Source organism: Acanthochromis polyacanthus, chromosome 8 (assembly GCF_021347895.1).
Source record: "Acanthochromis polyacanthus isolate Apoly-LR-REF ecotype Palm Island chromosome 8, KAUST_Apoly_ChrSc, whole genome shotgun sequence".
NCBI classification, from domain to species: Eukaryota; Metazoa; Chordata; class Actinopteri; family Pomacentridae; genus Acanthochromis; species Acanthochromis polyacanthus.
In genome coordinates, this window is record NC_067120.1 from 16557548 (window position 1) to 16582724 (window position 25177).

Here is a 25177-nt window from a genome sequence, read left to right on the forward strand (position 1 = left end):
TAATGGTTTTATTTTTAGATCACTGTTGCTACTTTAATAGAATTTTTAATCCAGTCAAAGAGTGCAAACAATTATTTTATTTTACCAGGTGCTCAATAGAAACAAAAGTTTACTGTTTAGTCTAATCCATGCTTGGTGTCCATTTTCTGTCACCATGCAAACATACTCCATTGATAAGCCAACAGCCTGGTCCAGTACACCTACACATGGGTACTTACAAAACTTTGGCACTAACCGCTTCCTTAATTCACTTCACGTTGAAATTAGGTAGCAAACACCTAGGTCTTCATTTCACACATACATACACTTTATTGTGGCCAAATGAATGAGTTTATAATGGAGTTCCACTTCTTTGTAGTACAGCAGTTTTCTCATGTCACTAACTTCATTACTAATCAGAGTGGCTCAAAGCTCAGGAGGTAGAACAGGCTTCCAGCTGATGGTGGTTTAATCCCCAGCTTCACCTGACAACGACCTCAACAAAGACACAGCTTCCAGTGAGAGGTTTGCCCTCCACTGTGTTTATCTGTCAGAGTGACTGAGTGGCAAAATGTTTTATTTCTCTCTCACCTGCAGGTCCTCACCTTCCTCATCATTTATTATAGTTCATGTGAAGTAACTGTACATTTAGGCACTTATATCAACTTGACATGCACCTAGACGAGCCCTCAGTAGATGGCAGAACCACGCCCATGACGCAATATGCAAGAAATGTGCTAAGTGACCCCTGTGACCTTGATCTGCTGACCTCTAACTCCACAATTGAGCAGGGGACCTTAGACCGATCTTCAGTGCCAAGTTAGATTATCCTGACTTCAGCACTTCCAGAGATATCTGACCGGACACACACACACACACACTTACCCAGCCAGATACCGAAGCGAATGCAGTAACCCCGCTGATGTACGTCAGGCGTGGTTAATAATGTGAAATTCCTAGAGGCAAGCCATCCAACATACATAAAAATCTAATTTCAAATAAATTGAGTAAATATTTAAGAAGTTCAAATAGAGCACTTATTTATATAATTTTTGTCTGGATGCCAAAAAATGTTTCTAAACTCAGCGAAACTAATCTCTGAAGTAAATTATAAGTCTCCTGATTTCCTGTCCAGAACCCATAAAATTCTCCCAAAATACACTGTTCTGTCTAGAAGAATCTCAGGAAGAATAAATGATTCATGAAATAATGCCGCATAAAAAAAGTTTGAAAAACCTGATTTGTCAGTGACGCGTGAAAGTAACCCATTTCATTTTTGTGTAGAACAGAATACATCCAATAAGGAGTACTCTGACCCCAGTAAATTCAGAATTTGAGCAGTCAAGTTCCACTTCTCGTTTATTGCATAGCTCCATCCACCTTCTGCTTGATTTTCTTACCACATATTCCTTTGCAAACAGAGTAAACTGATGAGAATAAACTTGCATAGAGCAGTAAATGCTAATAAACCCCAGGAGGAAAATGAATCTCATTGTGAGATGCGTTTAATTCCTGCGGTTCACTTATTCATGAGATAAATACTGCAGTCCTCATACACATCTGCTTGTAGTGCATTCATCAGTACAGTTAAAACTCTTTTCTCCCTGAAGCAGCTGGAGTGGATTCAAAGTTCACCCCCCAAAGCATTAGAAAGCAACGTTACAAACAAAGCAATGCACTGGAGCAGAAGGAATCTACGAGTGTAAAATACATAAAGGAGTACAGAAGCATATAAGAGGAATCATTTCATCAAAACAAGAATATAAAAGCTGGTGCTCTACAAACCGACTGCTTAAAATAGATTTTATGCCTGAGATCTTCCTCTGAAAATGTACCTCGGCCACTTTGGTTTAAGCTTTAAAGATCAATCAAGCTAGCCTGATGTTTGGTGATTTTAAGGTTAAAAGGCACTGTGTGGATGTCTGTGAATTCAAGGTGGAATCAGATCTAATGTGCAAAACAGCCTCAGTGTGCTCAGTCTGATCCCACAAATTGGCATATATACGTGTCTGTCAGGGATGTCAGACAAAAAGACTTCCAAGTCAAACAGAACACATCAACATAACTACTTTCAAAGAATATAAAAATGGTGCTTTAAAGACAAAATTTCTAAATGGCTCCGTTAGTAACCGATGAATTTTAGGTAACTTAACAGGATGCTGGTTAGCGAGGAGTTGATGATCCAATAGCTGCCTGTTCAGGGTAAAAAAGAAAACAAAAAAACTTACTCACTTTAAGAAAATATTCTGGCGAAATACAATCTACAAAAACAAAACAGCCTTTGCCTATATTCCTATGATCTGACCAGTTTGAAGCCTTGCCCAGTGTCCAGTATGGCTGGTGGGAACCAGTTGAGTTTGACTCTCCTCAGACATCGCAGACAGACGCCACAGATCCACAGCAGGTTCAGGCTGCCGCACCACAGCGCCAACTGGACCACCGGGTAGGTCATCCGTGGGAAGTACATGCTCCAGTGATTGGTCACGTCGCTTCCTGTCGGCAGATGCAGCGTGTAGTCGCTCCAGTGTTTGGAGATGCCATAGTTGGCAGAAACGGCCCTGCTTCTCTCTGACCATTGGATGTCGCTGTTTGAGTTGCAGTTATACTCCACCCACTGACAGGTGAAGTCTCCGAGCTGCGGGGGGTCCTGCAGCTCAACGTCCGTCACTCTGGCGAGCGTTGCTCCCTGCACTGCTACATGCAGGCCCTCCACCTTCCTGATCTCCTTCACCCACGGCAACGAGTTGTCACAGTCGAGCACCACGATGAGGCGCGAACAGAAGCTGCCGTTCTTCTCCCTCCACCAGTCCAAGATCTGATCCAGACGAAGAGTGTCTCCTCCTGATTGAGAACACAGAATCCAAGTTATACTACACTGAAACAAATTACCCATGAGAGGAATGGGATTCTCAGTGTACCAAACATACTACTGGTAGAAAGAAACAATTATTGTATAATTAATTGTGCAGCCCCAACATCTAATTCTATTACTGTTAAAATAATTACCTGCTAGCGCCCACTCTCCTGTCCGGTGTGTGTGGCCGCTGTAGAAGATCACGTATGTGTCGTGGCGAGGACCGTCTGCTGTGCGGAGCTCCAAGAAGGATTTCATCTTGGCCTGCAGAGCATCTAGAGTCACCCCGCTGGTGGAGTAGTCGCATCCAAAAGTCTCAATCAGGTGGTGGGCGAAGAAACGCTGCACGTTGTTCAGCATGCCTGTAGAGCGCCTGTTCAGCTCATGCACCTGGCCTGGAGGCAGCAGCATAGGCTGACCATCAGGACTACAGGCCAAACACAAAACAGACGACAATGAAGAAAATCATGTGTGAAGACTGTAATTATATCAATTCATATGAAGTCAAAGTAAATGATGACTGATATTATAGGGCCTCATGGTCTAAACTGACCGATGACTGTTTCATGAACTCACACAAGTGCTTCGGTTTGACTTTTGCACTACCTGCAGTAGTTGGTGGGGATGACCACTGCGTAGCCCACACAGGTTCCTCCCAGGCTGCTCCCGAGCTCATGGAAGAGTCCGTGGAAAAGAGACTCCAGAGGCAGAATGAGCAGGAACATGCTCACAAAAATACTGCTGGAGGCCTGCAGAATAAATTCACGAGAGTCACTGAAATGCTAAGAAGTGGAAAAGTAATGAGTGTAAACAAACACATGAATGTGAGTGGTCATGATTAGTTAATGCATGTTTTTAATAAAACTTCTTCATATTGTCTTATCAGAATCACTTTATTCATCCCCAAAGGGAAATTCAGTGGTTTTATTTGCTGGTATGATGGAAATGCTGCATTTTTTTGTGGTGTGACACACCTATCACATATTTAGGTGTGCAGAGATTAGAATGTACCATGACAGCAAAGTCTATTTAACCCTCCTGTTGTCTTCATTCACGGGCACCAAAAAAAGATTGTTTCCTTGTCTGAAAAAATCCAAAAATTCAGGAAAAAAAATTTCTCCAAATTTCTGAAAATTTGTAAAACCTGCAGGAAGAATATTCCAATAATTACTTAAAAGTTTCCCTTAAAAGTTTTATTTAAAAAATAGTCCAAATTTGGAAAGAAAAGTCTTGTAAATATTTTGAAAAAATTAGTAAAAATCTTCCCAAAAATATCTAACGTGATTACATGTACATCAGTAAAACTTTTAAGAACATCCACATAGGAATCAACCAAAATCCAGCAAATTTTGCTCGATTTTGGTTGATTTTTATGTGAATGTTCTTAAGAAACATCCTTAACATTTCTTTTCTCCACCAAAAAATGTTCAGAGATTTCCCAAAAATCTTGAAAATGTGGACATCAGAAGTTTCACTGTGAAAATATGTTGGGGGTTTTTTCCCACATTTTCAAACTTTAAAACAGGTCAATTCTGACCCGGAGGACAACATGAGGGTTACTATAGATAGAACAGAGATAAATATGTCCTGCCTACCTGCCAAAAAAAAGCAGCAACAGCAACAGTTGACACCAGCGTGAAGAGCACCAGGCGTTCAGAGATGAGGCAGAAATGTCTCATTCCCTTTGAGGCCATCACCTTGTCCAGGCTGTTGACCTCTGACCCCTGGGACAAGCACAACCTCTGGCAGTCACTGAGTTTGGTGTGGAAGCCCCACACGGTAATGACGAACACCATGTGGCAGATGGCCCAGAAGAGCACACACACCACAAAGCCTGGGATCATCACGTACCACTGGTCATGGTCTGTGAGCTTCGGAGCAACCAGGACGATGAAGATCACCTCCACCACAAGCAGAGGCAGGAGGGACAGGCGGCGCCAGAAGCCCCTCCACACCAGGAAAGGCTGCCAGCGCTCGGTCACAGAGAGGCCGCTGAAGTAGACGTCCAGCAGGGGGTCGCAGATGAGCTGGCTGAAGAAGCAGGCGAGGGCGAACGGGTTGGTGGTGATGTTCAGGGACTTAAAGAACAGTACGGCGGTGATGACGGCGAAGCAGACCAGATTGGGGAGAGCCAGCAGAGCCTTCATCCTGAGGGCCACCATCACCGTTCCCAGCGACACCACCAGCACCATCACGCTCAGGGACTCCTGGATGAGCAGCGCCGTGCTGGCGGTGGCGAAGCCCGCCAGCTCCAGCCGCTCCGCCGAGGTGAGGAAGGCTGGACGGTACCGGGTGCATCCGAACAGCCGCTCCAGCAGCGCCCACAGCGTCCTCAGAGCCACACTGGCCAGCAGCAGGTAGTTGGCTGCCTGCTCCTTGACGTCGCTCTCCAGAGCGGGACTGTTGAGGAAACAGAGCAGACCCAGCAGGAAGCCGAACCACAGGTGCAGCAGGCTGAGGCTCATCCTCTCCATGCTGAAGTAGTAGTACAATATGCTGGCTATTCCGAGGACAAACAAGGCCAGAACAAAAATGACCAGAAGAGTGGACTCTGCGGTCCTCTCCCACCGGGCATACAGACCCAGACAGAGGGCAATGAGCAGGTTCAGACCCGACAGGTAGCCCAGCCACCGGACAGAGGACCACATGCTCACCTCCCCGTTGACCTCCTCCAGCCGGGTCATGGCTGCGCGAAGGCAGTGGCTGACACAGTAACGTAGAAAGCGACACATTTTGATTTAAAAGACTGACTGTACAAACCCAGAAACAGGCACTTTGACGAGTTATACTCGGTCCGTTGTCCGTTACGACATCTGAAGTCCACAGTGAGTTCAGCAGCGGGCTAACTTGTTGAAAGTAGCTAGCTTAGCAACAGTTAGCTGTCAGCGCTGCGTCTTTGCGCCGGTTAACATTCGTGAACTTTCACATCCTGAAGGTCGTTGTTTGTGTTGTTTTATCTGCCGTCCGGTGCTGGGTCGAAAGGCTGAAAATGGAGTGCTCTGGAACCGGCTTTCAGAAATGTGAAAGACATATCAGTTCAAAAAGTTTGTCACGTCAAAACTTTTGAGTCAGATGACAGCCGCCATGATGCCGCTTCGACTACGGCAGGCGCTCAGGGTCAAACCTTATGCACATCGTTTAAAGGCATGGGCTGTATGTAAGACTCGCTCCTCAGTTTTGCTCGAAGCTTTTCTAATATTCCCTGACAAGTTATTTAGCTTTGAGAGCTAAATTCAGAATGCCTGAAGGAAAAACTCGAAGTGCAGCTTTTCTTATTAGCTGGTTTTCATTTTTTAAAGCTTTATCTCACAAGTCAAGATTAACTTATGTGGGTCAATAACTTTTACATTTTAATTTTTGGCCTACAAGTTATTAAAATAAATAATTCAATGAGTGTTGTTTGTCCCTGTTACGTTTCAGACTTAGGGAGGTTCAGCGAGTCCAAGGCAAAGTTATTTTTGCCTACTGCTACCACATTTTGGTTAGCAATGCTAATTCTGGGCTCAAAATGTAAGCAAAGGGTCTGAGAACGATATCTAGAGGGTGGAAAATACTGAGATTAAGAGTCTGAGTTGATCTAGTGCAACCACTTACATTAGAGAAAAAGAAAGTTTAGTAATCTAGCATTTGTGCTTTTCACATATGCTAGTCTTTTTTTCCTCGATATTTTACATTTCCTTACAGCAGTAAGATGGTATATTGGGTTATCAATAAAATACTAGAATTGGCCTATAAAATACAGATCATGTGCACCCTTAAATGATACTACTGTATTATACTAATGAAATATAACTACAGTAATTCAACTGATACTAACATTTTTTCAGTGTATCCAAAGACCAGCTAAATCTACAACCTTCTCTATCTCCTTACACAGACTTCTAAACAGTCCAAGTTGTACACAGTGTTTTCAATATTCAAAGTAAAACACAATACACACGCAAAAGGAAACACACAAACATCTTACATTTACATTCATTTATAAAAGAGAAATACAACCATACTAGAAGCACACATTGTTCTGTATTGTTGAAATGTTGATAATGAAGATGAACCATCTCATGCAAACGGGCCAAAAGAAACACTGGAAGACAAATCACGAAACACGCTTCTTCAAAGTCTGAGTATGTGCTGTGTTGTTTGTTTTTTTTCCCCTGTAAAAACAAAATATCAGCAAAGAGATGTGCATTAACTGGAAAATGATATGGAAATGATAACAACACACTGCATTACACCAACACGGGAAATGTTTCTTGTTCCATTAACACGACAAAGAAGAACCGGACAGTTTGCGTTTACGGTTTGGCCCATGAAGCTTGATATCTGTTTATTAGAAAGGTGATGAATTTATTTTTTTCTGGGGGCAAGAAAGCCTGTCTGCAACATAAATATGAACAACGAAGGCACCTTATACTTATTGGTAATATCCTATGGGGCCCATTGCATTGGATGTAAACCGGGGGGGGGGGGGGGGGGGTACATTTTGTGACACCCTTTGGGATCAATGATAAAGTGCCACTGAAAAATAAACATCAACATATATTTACTGCTTCATTCACACATTTTGCCTGTTCAGGGCACACACTAACATTTCACCTGGTAGTGTATTGAGCTAAAAACCTCCCCTTCCAGCATATTGTATCTTCGAATCTGGCTTTGTTTGCTGCTAAAAATCTACATGTTTTCACAGGTTCCCTATGACAAAACAGTAAATTAGTGCAAATGTCTTCTATCGAGGTGAATTTTCTGACTGCGAGGAGCTCAGATCTGGATCTTTTCGGAGGCAGAGTACTGACTGTATTTTCACATCAAAGTTATAAAATTGTGTCAAGGGATACTGGTGCTGTAAAGTCCATTTAATGTGTCACTGACTTGCAGTGTTGTACTAGTTCTCTGCTCGAGAACAAAACAAAAAAATGAATCGGAAATCTAACAGGAGATAATTCTGAATTAATATCTGTGTGGGACTAAGAGAGGATGACAAAAGTGTAATACCTATTTTGCACTCGTACCTTGTTATACAATGAGGAAACACATTTTCACATTAGTAAACCTAGTAATACTCCTACTGTATGGTTCTGAAAATGTTTAAAATGCTACAAATACAACTTTCTTGTAAAAGATACACAGTTCATTCAGATGATGCCAAGTTAAAATGGCATTGCCACACTTTACACTGGACAACACCAATGTTTGACTGAGAATATATATGTCAAAACAATGAAATTCTTCTTCTTTTTTTTTTTTGTCTTGGAAAACTAAATGCACATCAAGATTTTTCAGAAAGTCTAGCTGCATGACTGTGACACAAGCAAGCGTACCAGTCAACTCATTCCATCTCAGTCTCTCCAGTGCAATCAAACTCCTGCTCGGGTTGCTGTATTTGGCTTTTTGTACTAAGCAGCCTGCGACACTAGCTTATTCACATAGAGACTGAGTATAGAATGTAGACAAGCTGACTTTTGTTATTGAGAGCTGATTGAAAGATGGGGTGGAAATCAAGGAGCGGGGAGTCTGGATATCTTGAGGGCATTCAATTTCCAACTCTTAAAAAACCTAGCTATTTATCAAAATATATCCATCTTAGTGTGTGTGTACATGTATGTGTATGTGTGTGTCTGGATGTGTGTCGGTGCTCTTAGAGGAGCGTGGACATGAGAATATAATCTGTAAACTTCTCTCTTTCACTATGTGCAAACTGCATTGTTTTGAGTTGAGGGAGGAGAAGTGGGAGAAGAATGCAGCAGGTTAAATTTGGCAGCGCAGCAGTTGAAGGGGAGGTGACAGTTAGGTAGAGAAAAACGGGAAGGGGGGTTGCTGGTTTTAGCCTAGCTCTGAAGCAGGATGGGATCCTCTAGCTCATGAAAGCCAGGCACGGAGCTGCTCTGGCTCTCCCCAGAATCTGAATCGTAGGGCGTGTCCGGTAGCTCCGTGAAGCCCCAAGCCAGCTGGTCATCCTCAAACTCGGAGCGCACATGCACCGGCATGTCGGCACAGTCTTCCTCCTCATTGGAGTTAAAGTCCTGAGGGATGTAGAGCATCTCGGGGTAATTGCGTGACACCAGGTCGCTGGTGGTGGCCAGAGACACCTTACGGAAGGCGATGAGATGCATGTGGGAATACTTGACGTATTTGTAGCGCTTGAAGCCCAGCGACTCCACCGCGACGCGCCAGCTGCGCATCATGAGGGCGTGGCGGTTTTGGTGGGAGGAGTCGGGCGTGATGATGAGCAGCAGGCCGTGCAGCTCCAGCAGCTCGTGGGCCTTCTTGCAGCAGATCCAGCGCTGGTATGGTGAAGGGAAGTATGAGAGGAGCAGGGAAAAGACCACCACGTGGAAAAGCTGAGCAGGCAGAGCATCGATGGGGTTGTGGAGCTGGCGGAGGAAGGCTTCTACAGCGTCGTCTGCCAGCTGGAGAGGCTGCTGGAGCTGAAGGTTAAGGAAGTCACACTTGTACACACTCTGAAAAGGAAATTCAGACAAGTCACAGTTCAGATGTGACCTTCCATACCAATGAACATTGTCAAGCCACTTATTTAGTTTCATTACTTGCAGCTGCAGAATGCAAAGCAGGTTTTTTTTTTTGTTTGTTTGTTTTCTGCTGAATTTCTTCCTCAACCGAAACACTGACACCCCCGTGAGTCATTTCTGGTGTTGTTTTTGCTTTGTAATGCAAGCACCCACGCAGGAAAACATCACGCATTTCATTTCAGTAACGAGGACTTAAAAACACAGTCAACAAAGGGTGAATGGATTGAATAAGCACTCATACCTCAACTGCAGGCACTATGTCAATACCGACTGTGAGGAATTCATCAAACCTCAGGAAAGGGTTGAAGCAACTTCCCACATCCAGAAGGCGCATCTTCCCCAGCTGAGAGATCGAACTGTAGCACAAAGGTGGGAGAAGCGTCAGTGTCTACAGTTCAACATCAAACCAAAATGTAATACGTGACGATGAATACCGGCAGTGTATCATGCACAGTGCAGACTGCTGATTCACATCATACTAAGCCTTAAAAAACTGCAGCAATACTCAGTTTATTTCACACCAACAGAAAAATCCAAACACAGAGCTATCGCTGCTTTTCTACACAAAATGACGGGGAGATCACCATGAAGTTTGATACTGACATCCATGTGTTTCAGAAACCAGCTTCACCAGCTCTGAATTGAGATCTCTGCTTGTATAAACCCTAACAATTTTGTTGTGATGCAGTGTTTAAATGGTATTCTGTTCACATTGCATTTACAAAATATTTCCACGCTAACTTGGTGAAACACGGATGCTCTTCAGTAAGGATGCACAATAATATTGGGATCAGCGAAGCTTCACTGAACAAAATTAGAAAGCAAAGCTAACTGCAATCACAATATCTGTCAGAAAAATCACAAACATATAGTTTCTCCAAATCCTCCTAGTATCGCTCAATAAAGGCTTTAATCCTGCGTTTGCTCAAAATGAATGCTGACAAATAATCTTTGTAAAAGTTTACAGTGATGTTTGAAAATGCAACTTAAAAACAAATCAGGCAGCTTTTACATTTACATGTTTACATCTGAAAAGCCTTGTACAGTGGTCCCTCATTCCAGACCCCACCCCCAGCAGCAGACGAAATATACCGCACAATCCTGCGATATAGCGAATAATCCGCCACACCAAATGCAAATTAAAAATCTGCGATACAGTGAGACTGCAAAAAGTGAACTTCTATATGACAACAGACCACTGCACTTTATTTTTACAGCTTCCAGCTCGCCATCACAGTAACAGCAGGCAAAACATGTTAATTCCACAGCAAGAGAGACCTAAAATATGCACAAATATTGGCATCAGCCATAATGAATTGGAAAACATTGGCATACCAACAAAATTAACATTATGGATGCCTGCTCTTTAGATCAAATTACATAATTATGTAATACACACTTTCACGTTGTGTAATATACACTGTAGGACACATTATTACAGCCTCAGCAGGCACGGTGAAAATCCCTCTGCAAATTGATAACACTGGGGAACACTCATTTTGTTGCATTTAAAAAAAGACTTTTCTATAGTCAATTTGAGTGTGCCGATTTCAAATCTGAAGTCGGTTTTTGTCTGCAAGCTACAGATTTTATGTAATTTGACATTTTTATTTATTTTTTAATGTAAAAGAACACACTTTAGACGGCGTTTTGAACTGTCTAAAAAGAGTCTCCATTCAGCAGGACTATAGTAAGGTACACCCAGTTCTTTGAGAAGCCCTGGGATGTCATGGTAGTAAACAAACTGTCTGTCTTCTCAAAAGAAGGTCACAAAAAGCTGGTCACACTTTCTGATCATATTTCAATATGATACTTTAACAGAGTGATCAACAAGATTTCTGCCTTGTAATCTTGATGCCAAAAGCCCTGCTGCTTTCTTTGAAAGACCTAAATCCCGCACTAAATCATTCAGTTCAGCCTGGGGAAGAGGTTTACGCAAGTTCACATTCGTACAATTTCATTAACCTCAAATTGCAAACAAACTACAGCTTGTAGAGGAAAAACTAATTTCAGATTTGAAATCAGCGCCTAAAACTCCTTCAAAATCAGTTAAGATATCAGTTACTGAAAAAGTGTTCCCCTGTGTAATCAGTTCGTCTCAGATGTGTCATATATATTCAAAAACTAAGAAAATCTTTAGGAGCTTCAACAAACAAATATTCTCATCTGTAAACAGTCTTGCCAGGGTGAAATGTCCTGTCCAGAACTAGCCAGTATTCAGTTATTCTAAGGTTTACAGTTTGGACTGTGTTTATATAAAAATAAAGACATTCATTTCTTTTTGTGGGGTTTAATTAATAGTAAAATTACAAGTTTTGGTTATGTCAGAATGTTATATGCCACCATAAAATGTAAACACAGACATCGTAACATATTTAGTTTTGGCAATGTACTGTATATCTACGACAGACAACGTTGTTTCTTCAGCTTACCTGGGGTTGGTTCTGTGCGGTTGGGCACTTACAGATGCTGCAGTCAGACCCATGGCACTTTTCTCGTCCTTTTCTAGCATTCTTTTCATTCCACCGTCCAGAAAATATTCTTGACAGACGCTGTGGAAGTGAAATCAAAATGCTTCTCAAACCACAAATGGGAAAGTAACAACAGTGTGTCACAGAAGTTCATCCTAAAGTCAGATTTCACCATCATGGGCTGTCAAATTAAAGCTGAGCGACATCTGAACGGGTTTAAAATCAGCCGTACCTGCGACACCATTCGATGCGGCCCTCTCCTTCGCAGGTTTTGGTCCAGTGGTTGTCAGCAAGATTCTTCATGGCGAGGGCGTACTCACTCAGCGTCTGCTCATCCTCACAGTGCTCACGCCAGATCTTGTCAAAGTCGCCCACTAAGGAAAACATAAAACAAATCAAATCAGGATAGAACTCATAAATAAATCAGCCTTCACAACTTAAAGTCATAACTTCAGATTTTTAGTGGAAGCTCAGCAGCTCCTGTCACGCTGATGTTATATTTTTTTGTCTGACACATCCATCCAAAGCAAGAAGCAAACATTCACAACCTACTTGCCAGCTATGGTCGTCCGCCGTACCACCAAAACATGACTGTGCTTCTTAGAATAAGCTGCTCAAAAAGCTCAGGCCACTGCTGCTGCTGCTGCTTCAACATTATCTACACGTTCACTCCCCTCTGCCTGCACAGAAGCAGAATAATTCCTAAAAAAAAATCTACCTCAAACAGTCATTTCGTAGTAATAATAATATCCACAAAACTCCCTTGAGCACATCTTCACAGCTGCTAAGAACTTGATAGCTTGTGGCATAAGCAAACAAGCTGATAAGGGAGAAATCCCATGACCAGAAGGAAAAAACTCTATATCTGATTTGCAGAAATGAAAGGGCAACAAGAGGAGTGGTGGTAAACAGCAGTGCTCTGAAAGCATGACCACTGTGATTCAATGCCAAGCCTTCCAGATCATGCTTTACTTATTAACCAATCAGGAGGTTTGCTCGCAGGACAACTTCTTTGTGCTATTCTAGTCTGCAAAACAACCAACTACTCTCTCCTATGCTGAATATTTCCAGATTTCTATTTGCTATATTCGAAACAAGAACTGATCTAAGCTTATTTTAAAACAGGTTTTGCAATGTCTTAAGGTGGGAATGTAGGGCAGAGCATACACAAATAACAGCCAAACCTGACCTCTTTTAGCATTGCTTACAGCACAACTCATACCAGAAACTGTGGCCAGATTTTTCTACAGCTCAACATCAAGTGTTTTAAAAACTTTTTAAGTGATCAGCGTTTTCTTTCTGCTGTCGGATTTCAGATTTGAAGGCAGCGAAAAGCTCAAACGTGTGGTTCTGATTCAGAGGCAGTGAGCTGAAACAAACCAGGCAAGCATTCAAGCAGGAGACAAGAATTTATGATATTTGTGGCTTCTATGCTTCGCAATCCAAATAAATCCTATAGCCCCCCTGCTGCGTTTTTGTTTTTGCAACAATTACAAGACAACTAGAAGCATTTGTTTCCCCCCTCAAGATAAAGATTTTTCACCGGTCATTTTGAATTTGTCTGTTTGTGTTGCCCTCCTACACAGTCTCTACAAAGACTATGCATTTCCTCACACAGAGAAAATGAGAGCGAGTGCAACAGCAGCACAAAGTCGTGCACTGGTCGGCATGGTAGCAAGGTTTCAAACCCAGGGAACTTAAAACTGAAGCTGCAAACATGCGTGCAGTAAACCCCGCTGTCAGCACTGTAAAGTGACATGTCTTTTAGCACTCTAACACATAAACATCATACTTCAGGGCTGAGGGTTTTTCCAAACTTCCCATTTTGTATTAGCAAGACAGAGGTTTTTGTTCTCAGGACAGACAGCTGCCAGTGAAATGAACCCTGATGCAAATCTTTGCTGCTGTTTCAATCCCTCAAACACAAAATAGAGGATGAAGCTGCATTCAGTTTAAACGTCTACATCATGAAGCATCAATTATGGTTTTCTTAACTTTCAAACTTGAAAACTGTTGATTGTGATTGACATCAGTCTCAGTGTTACCCTCCCAGTAAGTTGTCATGATTTTTTTGCTTTTTGTACTTCCCCAAATTGCAAAAAACAAGTAAATCCACCCTAAGTTGGCATGCAAAGTGCTAGTTTGGACTCTAATTTACGGCCATTAAATAGGGATCATTTCCCTAAAGGTAGAAATTAAGATTTAAAACTCACAAATCCCTCTCAAACGGTGGTGGTTAAAATGGCATTCTCAAAAATGAGTCAATGATTTACCTCCTACAAACATGTGCAACCTTTTTGCTGACATGATGGCAGACCTCTTGACATTCTATGGCTTGGGGGGGGGGAAAGCAGCAGTAGGCAGGGTTTCATTCATTTACGGTGTCATTTATGGTAAAAGGTCAGAACGGATCCTTTTTGTTTTAACTTTGTATTAAGGTCAACTCTCTACCTTAGCTTCCATGACACTAGATCTGCCTCACCCGTCATATCCTTCCCTGAAGTTTAACAGTTTAACCTTGTGACGACATGTATCACAAAACGTTTTGTCTCATATCTTCAATCAAGCTCTGCTTATCGACTGTAAAATCTGCATCAGTGGATCTGTGGCAAATCTTACCACAGCAGCACCTGTGAGAAACATTTTTGCACTTTGGCTGTCTGCTTCTGCATGGCAGTAACATTCAGTAATAAAATTAATTTGGTTGTTGAAGTTGCAACAAATGTTTGCTCAGTCCACACGGTTATCTTTTATTGGCGATAGAAAGCAATAGAGAGTCATTCATTGTCAGGATTGGCTCTCTGAGCGTCTCTCATTAGTAACCTATTAAGGTCTGCGTTGGGAAGAGAGATAACACATGTTTACAGAAGAGACTCCTATAAACTGTCACCAACACATTTCCTTGTATGTGATGTTATGGAGCTTTAAAGGCCTTGCACGCTGAATGCAACCCTCACTGCTGTCGGCTCTCCATTAACAGCTAACCAGCCTATAAACATTACCCATTAGCTCGGAAGGGGAACACTAGCTAGCACAGTTAGCTGTCTATACTGGGCTATTTGTTGACGGAAGATTTAAGTTTAATCGTAAATTAAGCATTTGTGAGGTAACGTCTAGTGTTAGCCACTCGGCTGCAGGGCCACAGAAAGACACAGGGGCCCAGTGAGGCTGCTTACCCTCCCTGTATTTCCTGCGCAGTTTTCTGTGGACGTTTTTGACGACCCCTGACAGCTTCTCCTGCTCCTTCTTGCACGGCGCTTCATCCGGAATCGGCACGTAGAACAGCTCCGGGTAGTTTTCCGTCTCCCCTGTCTCGACATTGTCCCTGGGGTCCATAGCACCGCACCGCCGATGCTGCCTCCGCCAGTTGTTCCCCTTTTCCAAGCTGCAACCCGACCGGCGAACCGGTGCACCGGCCAACAACACGCAAGCGGATTGGATGACTGTGACAGACACGCCTCAGAACTGACAGCGACTCGACCAATCGCAGGCCAGGAAGATTGCTCGAGCGAACGTGCGTGCCATGACGCGTTCAGGTGTACCTGTAAATCCCACAATTCCTCAATAACATCACAGAATATATAGGTCAAATATATATTCCGATAGTTTCTTCCTCTCCTCTATTCAACAGCTTATTGAAATTCCTATTTTTTTCTCTTTCTTATACACTCAAGTAGTGCTTGAGCAATTAATACATAATTTTATGCAGAACGTGAAATAATCAGTATTTTAAAAACTGCTAATTCCTATGAATACAGTAAATAGACCTACAGTAAATGGTGCTAATTCTGTTGTTGTAATATGCATTAATAAACGCAATCACATTGTAAACCACATAAGTTATCTTTTTTTTTTTTCATTTTTTGCAGTGATTCAACAACACAGTCAAGAAGTTTGGCTAACTGCCCCCAGCAAGTGAGGTAATCTGATTAGGCTCACAAATGGGACATAGTCTGCTAAACAATTTGGAGAATGCAACTGGACATGATGTTTTGTCATGTTCAGGAGTAATAGTGTGAGGAGAGACATTTGGAAAGCTTAGATAAATAATGCTGCCATTAATATGACTTTTGAGCAAATTATTCAACGGCATTAGACACTGTGAACCTTTAAAAAGAGAATGCAATCTGTAAACTAAGCTGAGAATTTAAAAGCCTGTGAAAGTAATATCAGTCAGAGGTTGTTTTCCTTCTGTGGAAAATGCTCTGGGAGAGCCTGATGGAGAGCATTTCAGTCTGGTATTGTTAATAAAAACAATCTACCGTTGTCAAGACAGCTGGAAAAATTGTGGACTGCCAAGAAAAACACTGCTGCTTACAGGAAAGCTCCGCTATTATTAACTACATATCTTATCATTTCAGAATTTGAGGTTATGCATTCTGGAAGGCAGTGAAAAACACAGAAAGATATAGAAGAAATCCTTTCCACCAAATAAGCGAAACAGTGATCAAACAGCTATAAAATACATACTAAAAAATGGTGACAAAAGCTGTATTAATTTTTCTGGTCACACAAAGACAAAATCCTCACTCTGGTGGAGCAATAAAATGTTCCAGTTTTATTGCACAACAAAACTGGTTCAGAGAATCTGTTATGAATGGTGACTGTCAATACAAAATGTGCAAAGGTAGGCCAAAACACAAAATAAACATCTCTGATATTCTTAAGGATAATTTTAAACATAACAAAAGCGTCATTTTTCATTCCTGTGCATTAGATTTATCCAGGACTAGTTGTATGTATTTGGCCACCCAATGTTATGTAGACTCCACATTTTCAAAGTCTGTGCTCTAATGTAGTTTTCCTCGACATCATTGTAGTTAGTTATGTGACAATGCTAATATCTCTGGCCATGGACATCTGCCAAGAAGTCTAAAATGACAAAGCTGATTATATATGGGTTCAGTTACATGACAGTACAAGTATGAGTATTTGAAACGGTGAAAGAAGTCAGTTTTTACATTGCTTTTTTTTCTAATGTTAAGTTGAATTCAGTGACACATAGGGACATCTGCAATTTTATTTAAAACCTTGTTATCCAAACTGTAGTTCTAAATTCTTTTAAAGCCCTAGACGGCATGTAACTATTTCCCTCTCCCAAAATAACACGTAGCACATGATGGCTACTGCGCTGTCCCCTTAGCTGCAGACATGAATTCTCAATGCACTGTGATACTGCGTTGAAGAATGTAAATACAATCCTGAAAACCCTATTAATTTCAATAAATATTGTGGAGTGTCATCATGTGAAAGTTTATGTATTTGCTCAAGTAGTAAACTGAAAAAGACATGAGATAATCCTACTAAGCTACAGTTATTAGTTCCCATTGCAGTTTGTATGATTTAACTGTGTTAATTTGAATTCACACTTGCTTATTAAGTGATATTGTGTAATATATTGTGCAGTTTGGATCATAAACCGTTCATTTTTACATGTTGTCTGTCTAGATTTGCAGTCATCCAGGTCATGGTAATCCTGGGAGCTGCAGGAAAAAAGCAGCTGGACTCTTTTTGGTTGTTGAAGACGTTTCACTTCTCAACTAAGACGCTTTTTCAGGTCAGAACTGAAGTCCAGTTGCTTTTTTCTGAATTTCTTGAGACCCTTTACATGCTAATATCTAATTAAATAAACACACAATGTCTCTTATCATTATATTTGGAAAGGCAGCACTACTTGTTCTTCATAAAATATTTCCTGGCTTTGAATATGAATCCATATTCACACAATAAAATTGATTTATCGCTGCACTCGAGTAATAAAACACCTAGAAAGAGGTCAGACTGGCATCTGTGTGAGTAGCAATGAAGACAGCTGGCTGGCTGCAGTTGCAGTAGCTATTAAATGCTGAAGTCATTAGAACATGCAGTCCAACAGGTGTAAGGTTCAGACAGCATGCTCTGCTGATACTTGCCCAACATAATTTCCACCTGCACAGCTAATAAAGATTAATTATTATTACTGCTCTCTTGAGTTCTGTTTTGAAAGCAACACCTATCACTTCAGGTCACATAACAGGGGAATGTCGTGTGAGAAACCAAACAAATCACAAAACATGGACTAAAGGCAAGTGTTACAAAATGTCAGACGTGGCAGTCCTATTTAAAACATATTGTTTGAAGTAGGACTATCAGAGGACCAGGATGGGTTGTATCTACAAGCCTCAAGAACAGATTTCTAGTTTATGAAAAGATATTTGCAAAAAACAAAAAGTTGAACAGAAGCTGTCCCTGATAGCTATTACTTGGATGTGTACAATAAGAAGTAAAGGGGAACTGAAAGGGCACTCATTCTAACTGCACAAACTGTCTGACTTGTGGAAAATGTTACTGTTTCTTTTCAAAATAGAGTGGTAATCCTCACAGTGGATTGCCCTGAAGCCTCCTGGCGATTTCATTACTGCAGCTGTGTTCAGCTCACACAGCTAAAAGCCAAAGTTGAAAATAGGGAGGAGGAACTACGTGCTATAGCTACAAGTGACTTGATGTCACTCTGCGTTCCTTCATTCGGAGACAAAAATATTCACCTATTTTGAATGGACACTGGAAACTGCATTACCAGGTTCACTGTTGTGGAGAGACGCTAAAGTATGTCACAAGAGAACATGACTTCTCCCAGTGTTTGTTCTGTATTTGGACCAGCAACATCCTTAAAAGAGGCTCGTCATTTTGACCAAAGAAAATAAGAAATAAGGACAGAACAAAAGAGTGAATTATGCTGAAATAAAAATTCAGGTCTGTCTCAGGAGCTGCTTATTAAAGAGTAAATGGTTGTGAGGCTGTGCAGTGAAAAGAGCAAACACAGGCTGATACTTGTGTTAGCGAGCCTGATGCCAAACATATTTTAAAACTGATAACTGGTGATAACGAGATACTCGATTTGATCAGAATGCAGCCAAAGATAAAATAAACATTTCAACACACCAGAAACACAAATAAGAACCCAAACACTCACAGTCTGGTTTCTGTGTTCTTGCAGACTTTCAGTGTACGACCACAGACCACATTTGTGTTTCTTTTCTAAATCCCCTGTTACTTGACACTGACCTGCAGAGTCTGAGTGGAAAAAATACTGTATAAGTTAAAAACATAACTCTATTTACTTGTATGCGGTTCAATATGAGCATGGTCCATTTGTTACAGGAAAACATCATAATGCACACATTTTCAATCTATTTTTTAATGAAATTATAAAACCTGTACTATATCTGACCACTTCTCTGAGAAGTTTTCCCCTTTCATTGCTTTTCAACATTTAATCATGGTCTTTTTGATGAGAATTTCTGCCAATTTATGTTTCTTTGTGTGCCTCAGATGATTATAGTATCTCTATCTGGAAGGTCACTGATGAATCTGACTGAATCACGAGCCCGTGAAGACAAAAGAACATGCCAAGCAACTCTGAACAAAGGATACTGAAAAACTTAAGGGATGGATACAAGAAAGAATCCAAGTCAATGAATATCCCTTAGAGTACAACAAAACCTGTCATTCAGAAATAGAAGGAATATCACACATGCATGAATCTGCCCAGAGCAGTCTGTCCTTAAAAACTCAGTGACTGTGCATGGAAGAGATTAGTGAGGGAGGCAACCAAGACATCTATGACTTATCTGAAGAAATTATGAGCTTCAGATTCAGAGATTGGACTGGCGATGTATACAACAACTGATGCAAGTCCTTTACCAATCAAAGTTTATGTGAGAGTGGCAAAAGAAAGCCTATGAGGGGTATTTAGCCTGATAAGACCAGTTGATTATTTTGGGCAATCAAATTGATGTCCACTGTAAAACATGGTAGTGGCAGCATCATGAATGTGGAGATGCTGCTGGTAAGCACACTCTGGAAGACTTTTATAATAAATGCAGTAATCTATAGGGGAAGCGAGAGGACAACTTAATGCAGTCTGTAAGAGAACAGTGATTTGGGAGGAAATTTGTTTTCCATCAAGACAATGACCATAGGCATACAGCCAAAGCTACACAGAAATGAGTCAGTAGGAGTGGTAGAAGTGGCCGAATTATGTTTTATATTTTTTAACAGTTGGCATTACTTTGTAGAAATCTGTTTTCAACTTGACACAAAATTGTCCTTTTTGTGGATTGTTGTCAAAAAAGCTGAATTATATTGACCATGATTTAATGGCAAAAAGCAATAAATAGGTAAAACTTCTAAGACGAGTGAATATTTTTTCTAAGTCATGTAATATATGCAACACATTATGACATGTCATAATCTCCTCCATTTGTTTTCTTTCTGAGCTGACTGCCGTTTCTTATACAATACTACTATACTATATAAATACTATCCTACTATTAGTACAGTAAATAGTAGAATCAAAACAGACCACTACATTTTTCTCTGTTGTATAACTCATTATTTTTATTGTAAAGAACACTAAATGTATCGTACACAAATACTATGGCAGCAGCCATACACACAGCACACTACTAAGTGTTATTTACACCTCATAAACTATTAGCTCTCTGTAGAACTGATCAGTGTGAGCAACGTTTGACAGCCTGTTGGCTGAAGTGAAACAAGTTTTATATACAGGAAAGCATCAAGAAAATTGGTTCATACTCTGACAACAGAGAGTTACCATCCTCCCATAGGGAACATACTGAAGTATATTGATATGCAACAAAATGAATGCCCATAAAAACTATTGTATGATCTCGTTAAGTTTTCTGTCATTGTGAACTAGGAAAACATCAAATGTTATGATTGCATGTAGAAAAAACATCAATCTACCTTCCACACTCTACACCTTCGGCACCTCAGAAGTCCATTTTAAACAAAATCTCTATTGAAACTGGTTCTTTGAATCTAATTCAGCCTATTTTGTTGTTTTTAACTGGTTGCCTGTCTCCTTGACAGCAGAGCCAAACCACGGATATCAAATAGAGGCCAAAACAGGCAAGAAAATCATAACGGTATGCCACAACTAAAAATATCACTAACAAGGTGGTGTATAACAATGTTTTTGAGATATTGCTGCAGGAAAAAATATCTTTCCACCGTGAAACATTTCTGTTGATGCTTTCCTGTCCACTGGATCCTGACAGAGAGGTGACGGCTGCTGTCTCCCCGTCATCATCATTCCCCTTAAGGTGGCTGAGGTGTTGTTCTTCGTCCAGAGATTCACTGATGGACGGCATGGACAGCAGTTTGCCTCGGCTAACAGACGGCCTTTTGCTCACAGTAAAACCTGCATCTTTGCCGCGGTCCTTACGGGCCTGAGCTCCTGTGTGAACAGCCCTCAGACAGTGCATGTACAGCTCCACCTCATCGTCTGAGTCCGACTCTGATGAAGCACTGACACAACTTGTTTGGTCGATTTCAGGTTCATCTGCTAAAATGCTCTCAGCTGCCTCTGCAGTGAAGCATCCCTCCTCAGCTTCTGATCGGTCATGTGTAACAGTCGTGTTGCTTTGAAAATCGTCCTCCTTGCAAAGACGGATTTCAGTGTGGAAGTGTAGATTACACCCTTCTTCTGTATTTTCTTTGTCAGTTTCTTTCTCATTGACACCCTCCTCCTTACTGTTCACCAGAGCAGATAAATCCTCTTCAGCCTCATTTTGAGCACTGTCTAACCTTCCCTCTGACCACAACACTTCATCTTGTTTGTCCTCTGTTACCACGCATGACTCTGCACCTTCAATCTCCACCTCAACGTCGTTCTCCTTGGAATCTGGATTCACCTCCTCTCTGTTTTCCTCCTTTGGTTTTATCTCATCCTCCAACTCCACACCTGCTTCAGCATCATCGATCAAGTCTGTTTCAATTTTTTCCTTTTCCTCTAACTCCTCCTCTTCTTGCACATTTGCACTTTCGATATTGACCTCATGCACCTCTACAAAGTGTCTCTCCTTCTGCACCTCTGTCTGCTTTGGTCCCTCTGTTCTCTTTCCATCAGCTTGTTCTTCCTCTCCAAGCTTCTTTTCCACCTCTGTGACTTGAACATAAACTAATCCAGTCACAGTCTCAGCAATTTCTTCCTTTCTCATCCATTCCTTGTCCTCTAACCTCACGGCATTATCAGCTTTGTCCTTCTGTACTCCTGCAGCTATGATTTCCTCTGTAAATTCCTCTTTTTTCTGCTCTGTAGTGTCTCTCTCGATTACTTCAGTGCCTGTTTTTAAATTAATTGACTCATACTCCTCCTGATTTGTTAATATGCTATTTTCCTCCTCTTCAACCATCATTTCCCAGTTTTTGGCCTCAGTAATGTCTGTCAAACAAGAGCTCACATCCTGTTTTGGAACAGCAGCTTCTGTTTCACAATGCTCTCTGTCTTCCAAAGATTCTTCATCTTTGAGCCCCACCATCATGTCACCACATCTGTCATACTCATTTATCGTTGTTTTTGTCATGGATTCAGCTACCTCACCAACTACCTTAATGTCAGTGGGCAGCTCTGTTTCACCTTTATGTGAGTTGTACGTCACTTTATTAGCTTTTTCCATGTTATTAGTTTTATCCCGAGTTTCCAGAGATGTTTCCGGTGTTGTGAAATCCCTTTTCTCAAGTTCACAGCAAATTTCAACACTATCCTCAGGTTTTTCTGTAACTGAATTATCAATGTGGTTCAAATTCACATCATGTAACACTTCTAACAGTTTTTCCTCCTTTGGAGATGTGTTGGTTTTTGGTGTAGCCTCAGTTGTACCATTGTTGTGGTCATTGTTTAGCTCCACACTCTCCTCCTCTCCTCTTCTGCTGGTCTGCTGCTCTGTCTCTTTAACAGCACGCTCACTCTGAGAAGGTTGAAGTGCTTTAAACGATGACTGCAGACTGATCTTCACTTCTTGTGTTTCACTTTGTGCAAGTGTTTCAGCGAGATAAATTTCAATTTGTTTACATGTGGGCTCTGGCAGCTGACTCTGTGGTGTTTCTTCTGTGGTTTGGCTTTGGAGGTCAGGGGTTAGTTTGTCTTCCTGTTCTTCTCCCTGGAGATATAAACTCTCAGAGTGTATTTGTGGATTCAACAAATCTCTATTTAACATGTTTACAGTTTCAGGATGTCCTAATGTGTCTCCTAAAAGAGGTGTTGGAGTTTTAGAGGCATTTGTACTGTGTTCTGAATTTTCTATTCCAGCTGGATCCTGTGTAGTTTCTGCACAGTCCAGGACTTCATTTGTTGACAGCTTCAAACTCATGTCTTGTTCTTCAGTAGGAGGACAAATTAGCATTGCATTTAAGCATTCATGGTTGGATTCCTGATTATTTATCAAATTTACTTGAACTTTGTCATCTTTACTTGTAGCATCTGTTGAATCAATACAGCTAATCTGTCTTATTTTGGTGTGCGCATTTAGGTCTGCAGTATTCAGAGTATCCCGTATAGGATTTCCCCCATCACCTGTGCTCTGACTTTCACTTCCTGCTCTGCCAAACACCTGATGATACAGCGGAGCAACCACAGTTCCAAATGTGAAGCTGTAGGTCTGGCTAACGAGGCTTTCACTGCTCACTGCTGCTGTGTTGCTGGTAGATTGAGAACTTGTGTATTGATTCTGACAGCTTTCCTCAGCTTTGATGATAAAGTCATTGACATTTTGCTGTTCTGCAGGACCAGACTCATCAGTTGAATACAATGGGCTGTCTGGGATATCAGTGACACTCTCACCTCCTTCAAATGCGGCTGAGTCAGCCACAGTGATGCTGTCAGGTTTCTCTGACTCAGTGTTAGACGTGCTGTCATGTGCTGGTGACGTATCATGTAAAACATTGAGGAGAGGCTTGCTGCACATTTCCAGAGATTCAGAAACAAACTGAGACTCTTCTGTATTGCTGTTCCCATCAGAAAATGACTGCACACCTATGTGTTTTTCCTCTGGGGTTTCTTTTTGAGCTGTCTGTTTTATTTCTTGAGGTGACTCATCTGGTTCAGTGACACTTGCTCCTCCATCTCTTTGAGCAAAGAGGTCCCTGACTCGAGCCATCCTTGCAGCTTTTCTGCGACTTCTTCGGCTGCTGTTCTGTCTGTTCTCAGTCTGAGAAGAGGGATAGATTAATTTCACTCATCTTGCATCATATCATGCTGTTTAAGGGTAAGGGGTGATATTTAGGGTTGAATGTCACACAGCAACATGCTTAAATTAATGAATATCTTTGACTACATTTTCGTCTCATATGAGAGGACACATGATTAAAATAGTAAAGCAAAGTTTGCAGGCAGGTCAAATTATGAGACACGGAGGAAGCACAAACAGCAAGTATTACATGACCTTTACGTGTACAGTACATTCTGTCACGCTGGTAGTGCTCAAGCTCCAGTCATGTATCGTTCTCTCAGAATATGCTCCAGAGGTCGTGTTAAGTTTTCTGTTCTTCTTGTACCTCATAGACATACCATGGTGTCTTCAAGCTCCCTTTCAAAGCTAAAAATACATCGAACCCATCTGGCCAAGGTCAGGAATAAGTGGTACTTTGAAACAATCTAACACTATTTGCAGTGTCTGATGGTAAATGGTAAATTGAATCAAGTAAGGTGTCAGTCACAAAACATATTATTATACTAAAGTGCTCATATTAATACTAGTCAGGTGCGAACAAAACTTTTTAGTTGTTAGCCGGTTTGTGTTTTCCTTTTTGTACTCACCATCAATTTCTGTCTTTGTTCTTCTGATGTTACTGACTGTCCATCAGAGTTTTTCCTGGTTTTCATAGAGTCCACCTCTCTTCCACTGTTGGACACATCTGGAGAAAGGAGACACTTCATATATGTATTGCACCTGGAATAATGTAGCCATTTTAGGATTATTTTTCACAAAATTTCCATATTTCTCAATCAGCAAAATGAATATTCACCTGCTGAAATATTTTCCTGTGATGAAGCTTCCTTTGCTGAAATGTTTTCCACAGAGGAGAAGTTCTGACTGTGAATTAATAAAATTGTGGTCAGGCAAATTTAATTTCAGTGTCTCAAATATAGTCCCTACCTAAATAAATCTGACTTTATATAAATCTTTACTCTATATGCAGGATTAGCGTGGTTGGATGTCATTTTACAATATAAGGGCTATCAATGTTATGCCTTACTTATAAAAACAATTACTATTTTGGTCAGACTACTATATTAGTTGTATGAACAGCTAATATTCTTTGAATACAGCAATAATTGTCCAGTCCAGTGTCCTATAATTAGTCATAGTGGACAATTCTCTTGATTATGTACAATTCACATAATTAACAGCATTGAATTGTCTCATTATTGATCTTTTTAAATCCCTCTGAGTGAACCACCTTCGTATTCTCACCTGACAGTCTTAAGGCAGCTTTTCTTTTTCACGTTCTCCTTCTGTGGTTTCTCTCTCTCTGTTTTTATTTTCTGATGACAA

The 25177-nt window shown here is 41.1% G+C and overlaps 3 protein-coding genes across 3 annotated transcripts; all 3 read right to left on the reverse strand.

Annotated features, from left to right (window-relative positions):
* Positions 1-1320: 1320 nt before the first annotated feature.
* tmem168b (transmembrane protein 168b) lies at positions 1321-6695 on the reverse strand. The gene is made up of 4 exons (XM_022213854.2): positions 4429-6695; positions 3440-3582; positions 2986-3260; positions 1321-2820 (listed from the first exon to the last, which is right to left on the reverse strand). Exons 1-4 carry the CDS (start codon positions 5563-5565, stop codon positions 2273-2275), a joined length of 2103 nt encoding a protein of 700 aa, XP_022069546.2. The 5' UTR covers positions 5566-6695; the 3' UTR covers positions 1321-2272.
* Positions 6696-6796: 101 nt separating this feature from the next.
* On the reverse strand, positions 6797-15264 carry bmt2 (base methyltransferase of 25S rRNA 2 homolog). Its single transcript, XM_022213855.2, has 5 exons — positions 15011-15264; positions 12067-12208; positions 11796-11915; positions 9605-9719; positions 6797-9294 (listed from the first exon to the last, which is right to left on the reverse strand). Exons 1-5 carry the CDS (start codon positions 15168-15170, stop codon positions 8662-8664), a joined length of 1170 nt encoding a protein of 389 aa, XP_022069547.1. The 5' UTR covers positions 15171-15264; the 3' UTR covers positions 6797-8661.
* Positions 15265-20115: 4851 nt separating this feature from the next.
* LOC127535262 (uncharacterized) lies at positions 20116-24557 on the reverse strand. Its single transcript, XM_051952776.1, has 2 exons — positions 24439-24557; positions 20116-23830 (listed from the first exon to the last, which is right to left on the reverse strand). The coding sequence occupies exons 1-2, from the start codon at positions 24502-24504 to the stop codon at positions 20666-20668; spliced, it is 3231 nt and encodes a 1076-aa protein (XP_051808736.1). The 5' UTR covers positions 24505-24557; the 3' UTR covers positions 20116-20665.
* Between the last annotated feature and the right edge of the window lie 620 nt (positions 24558-25177).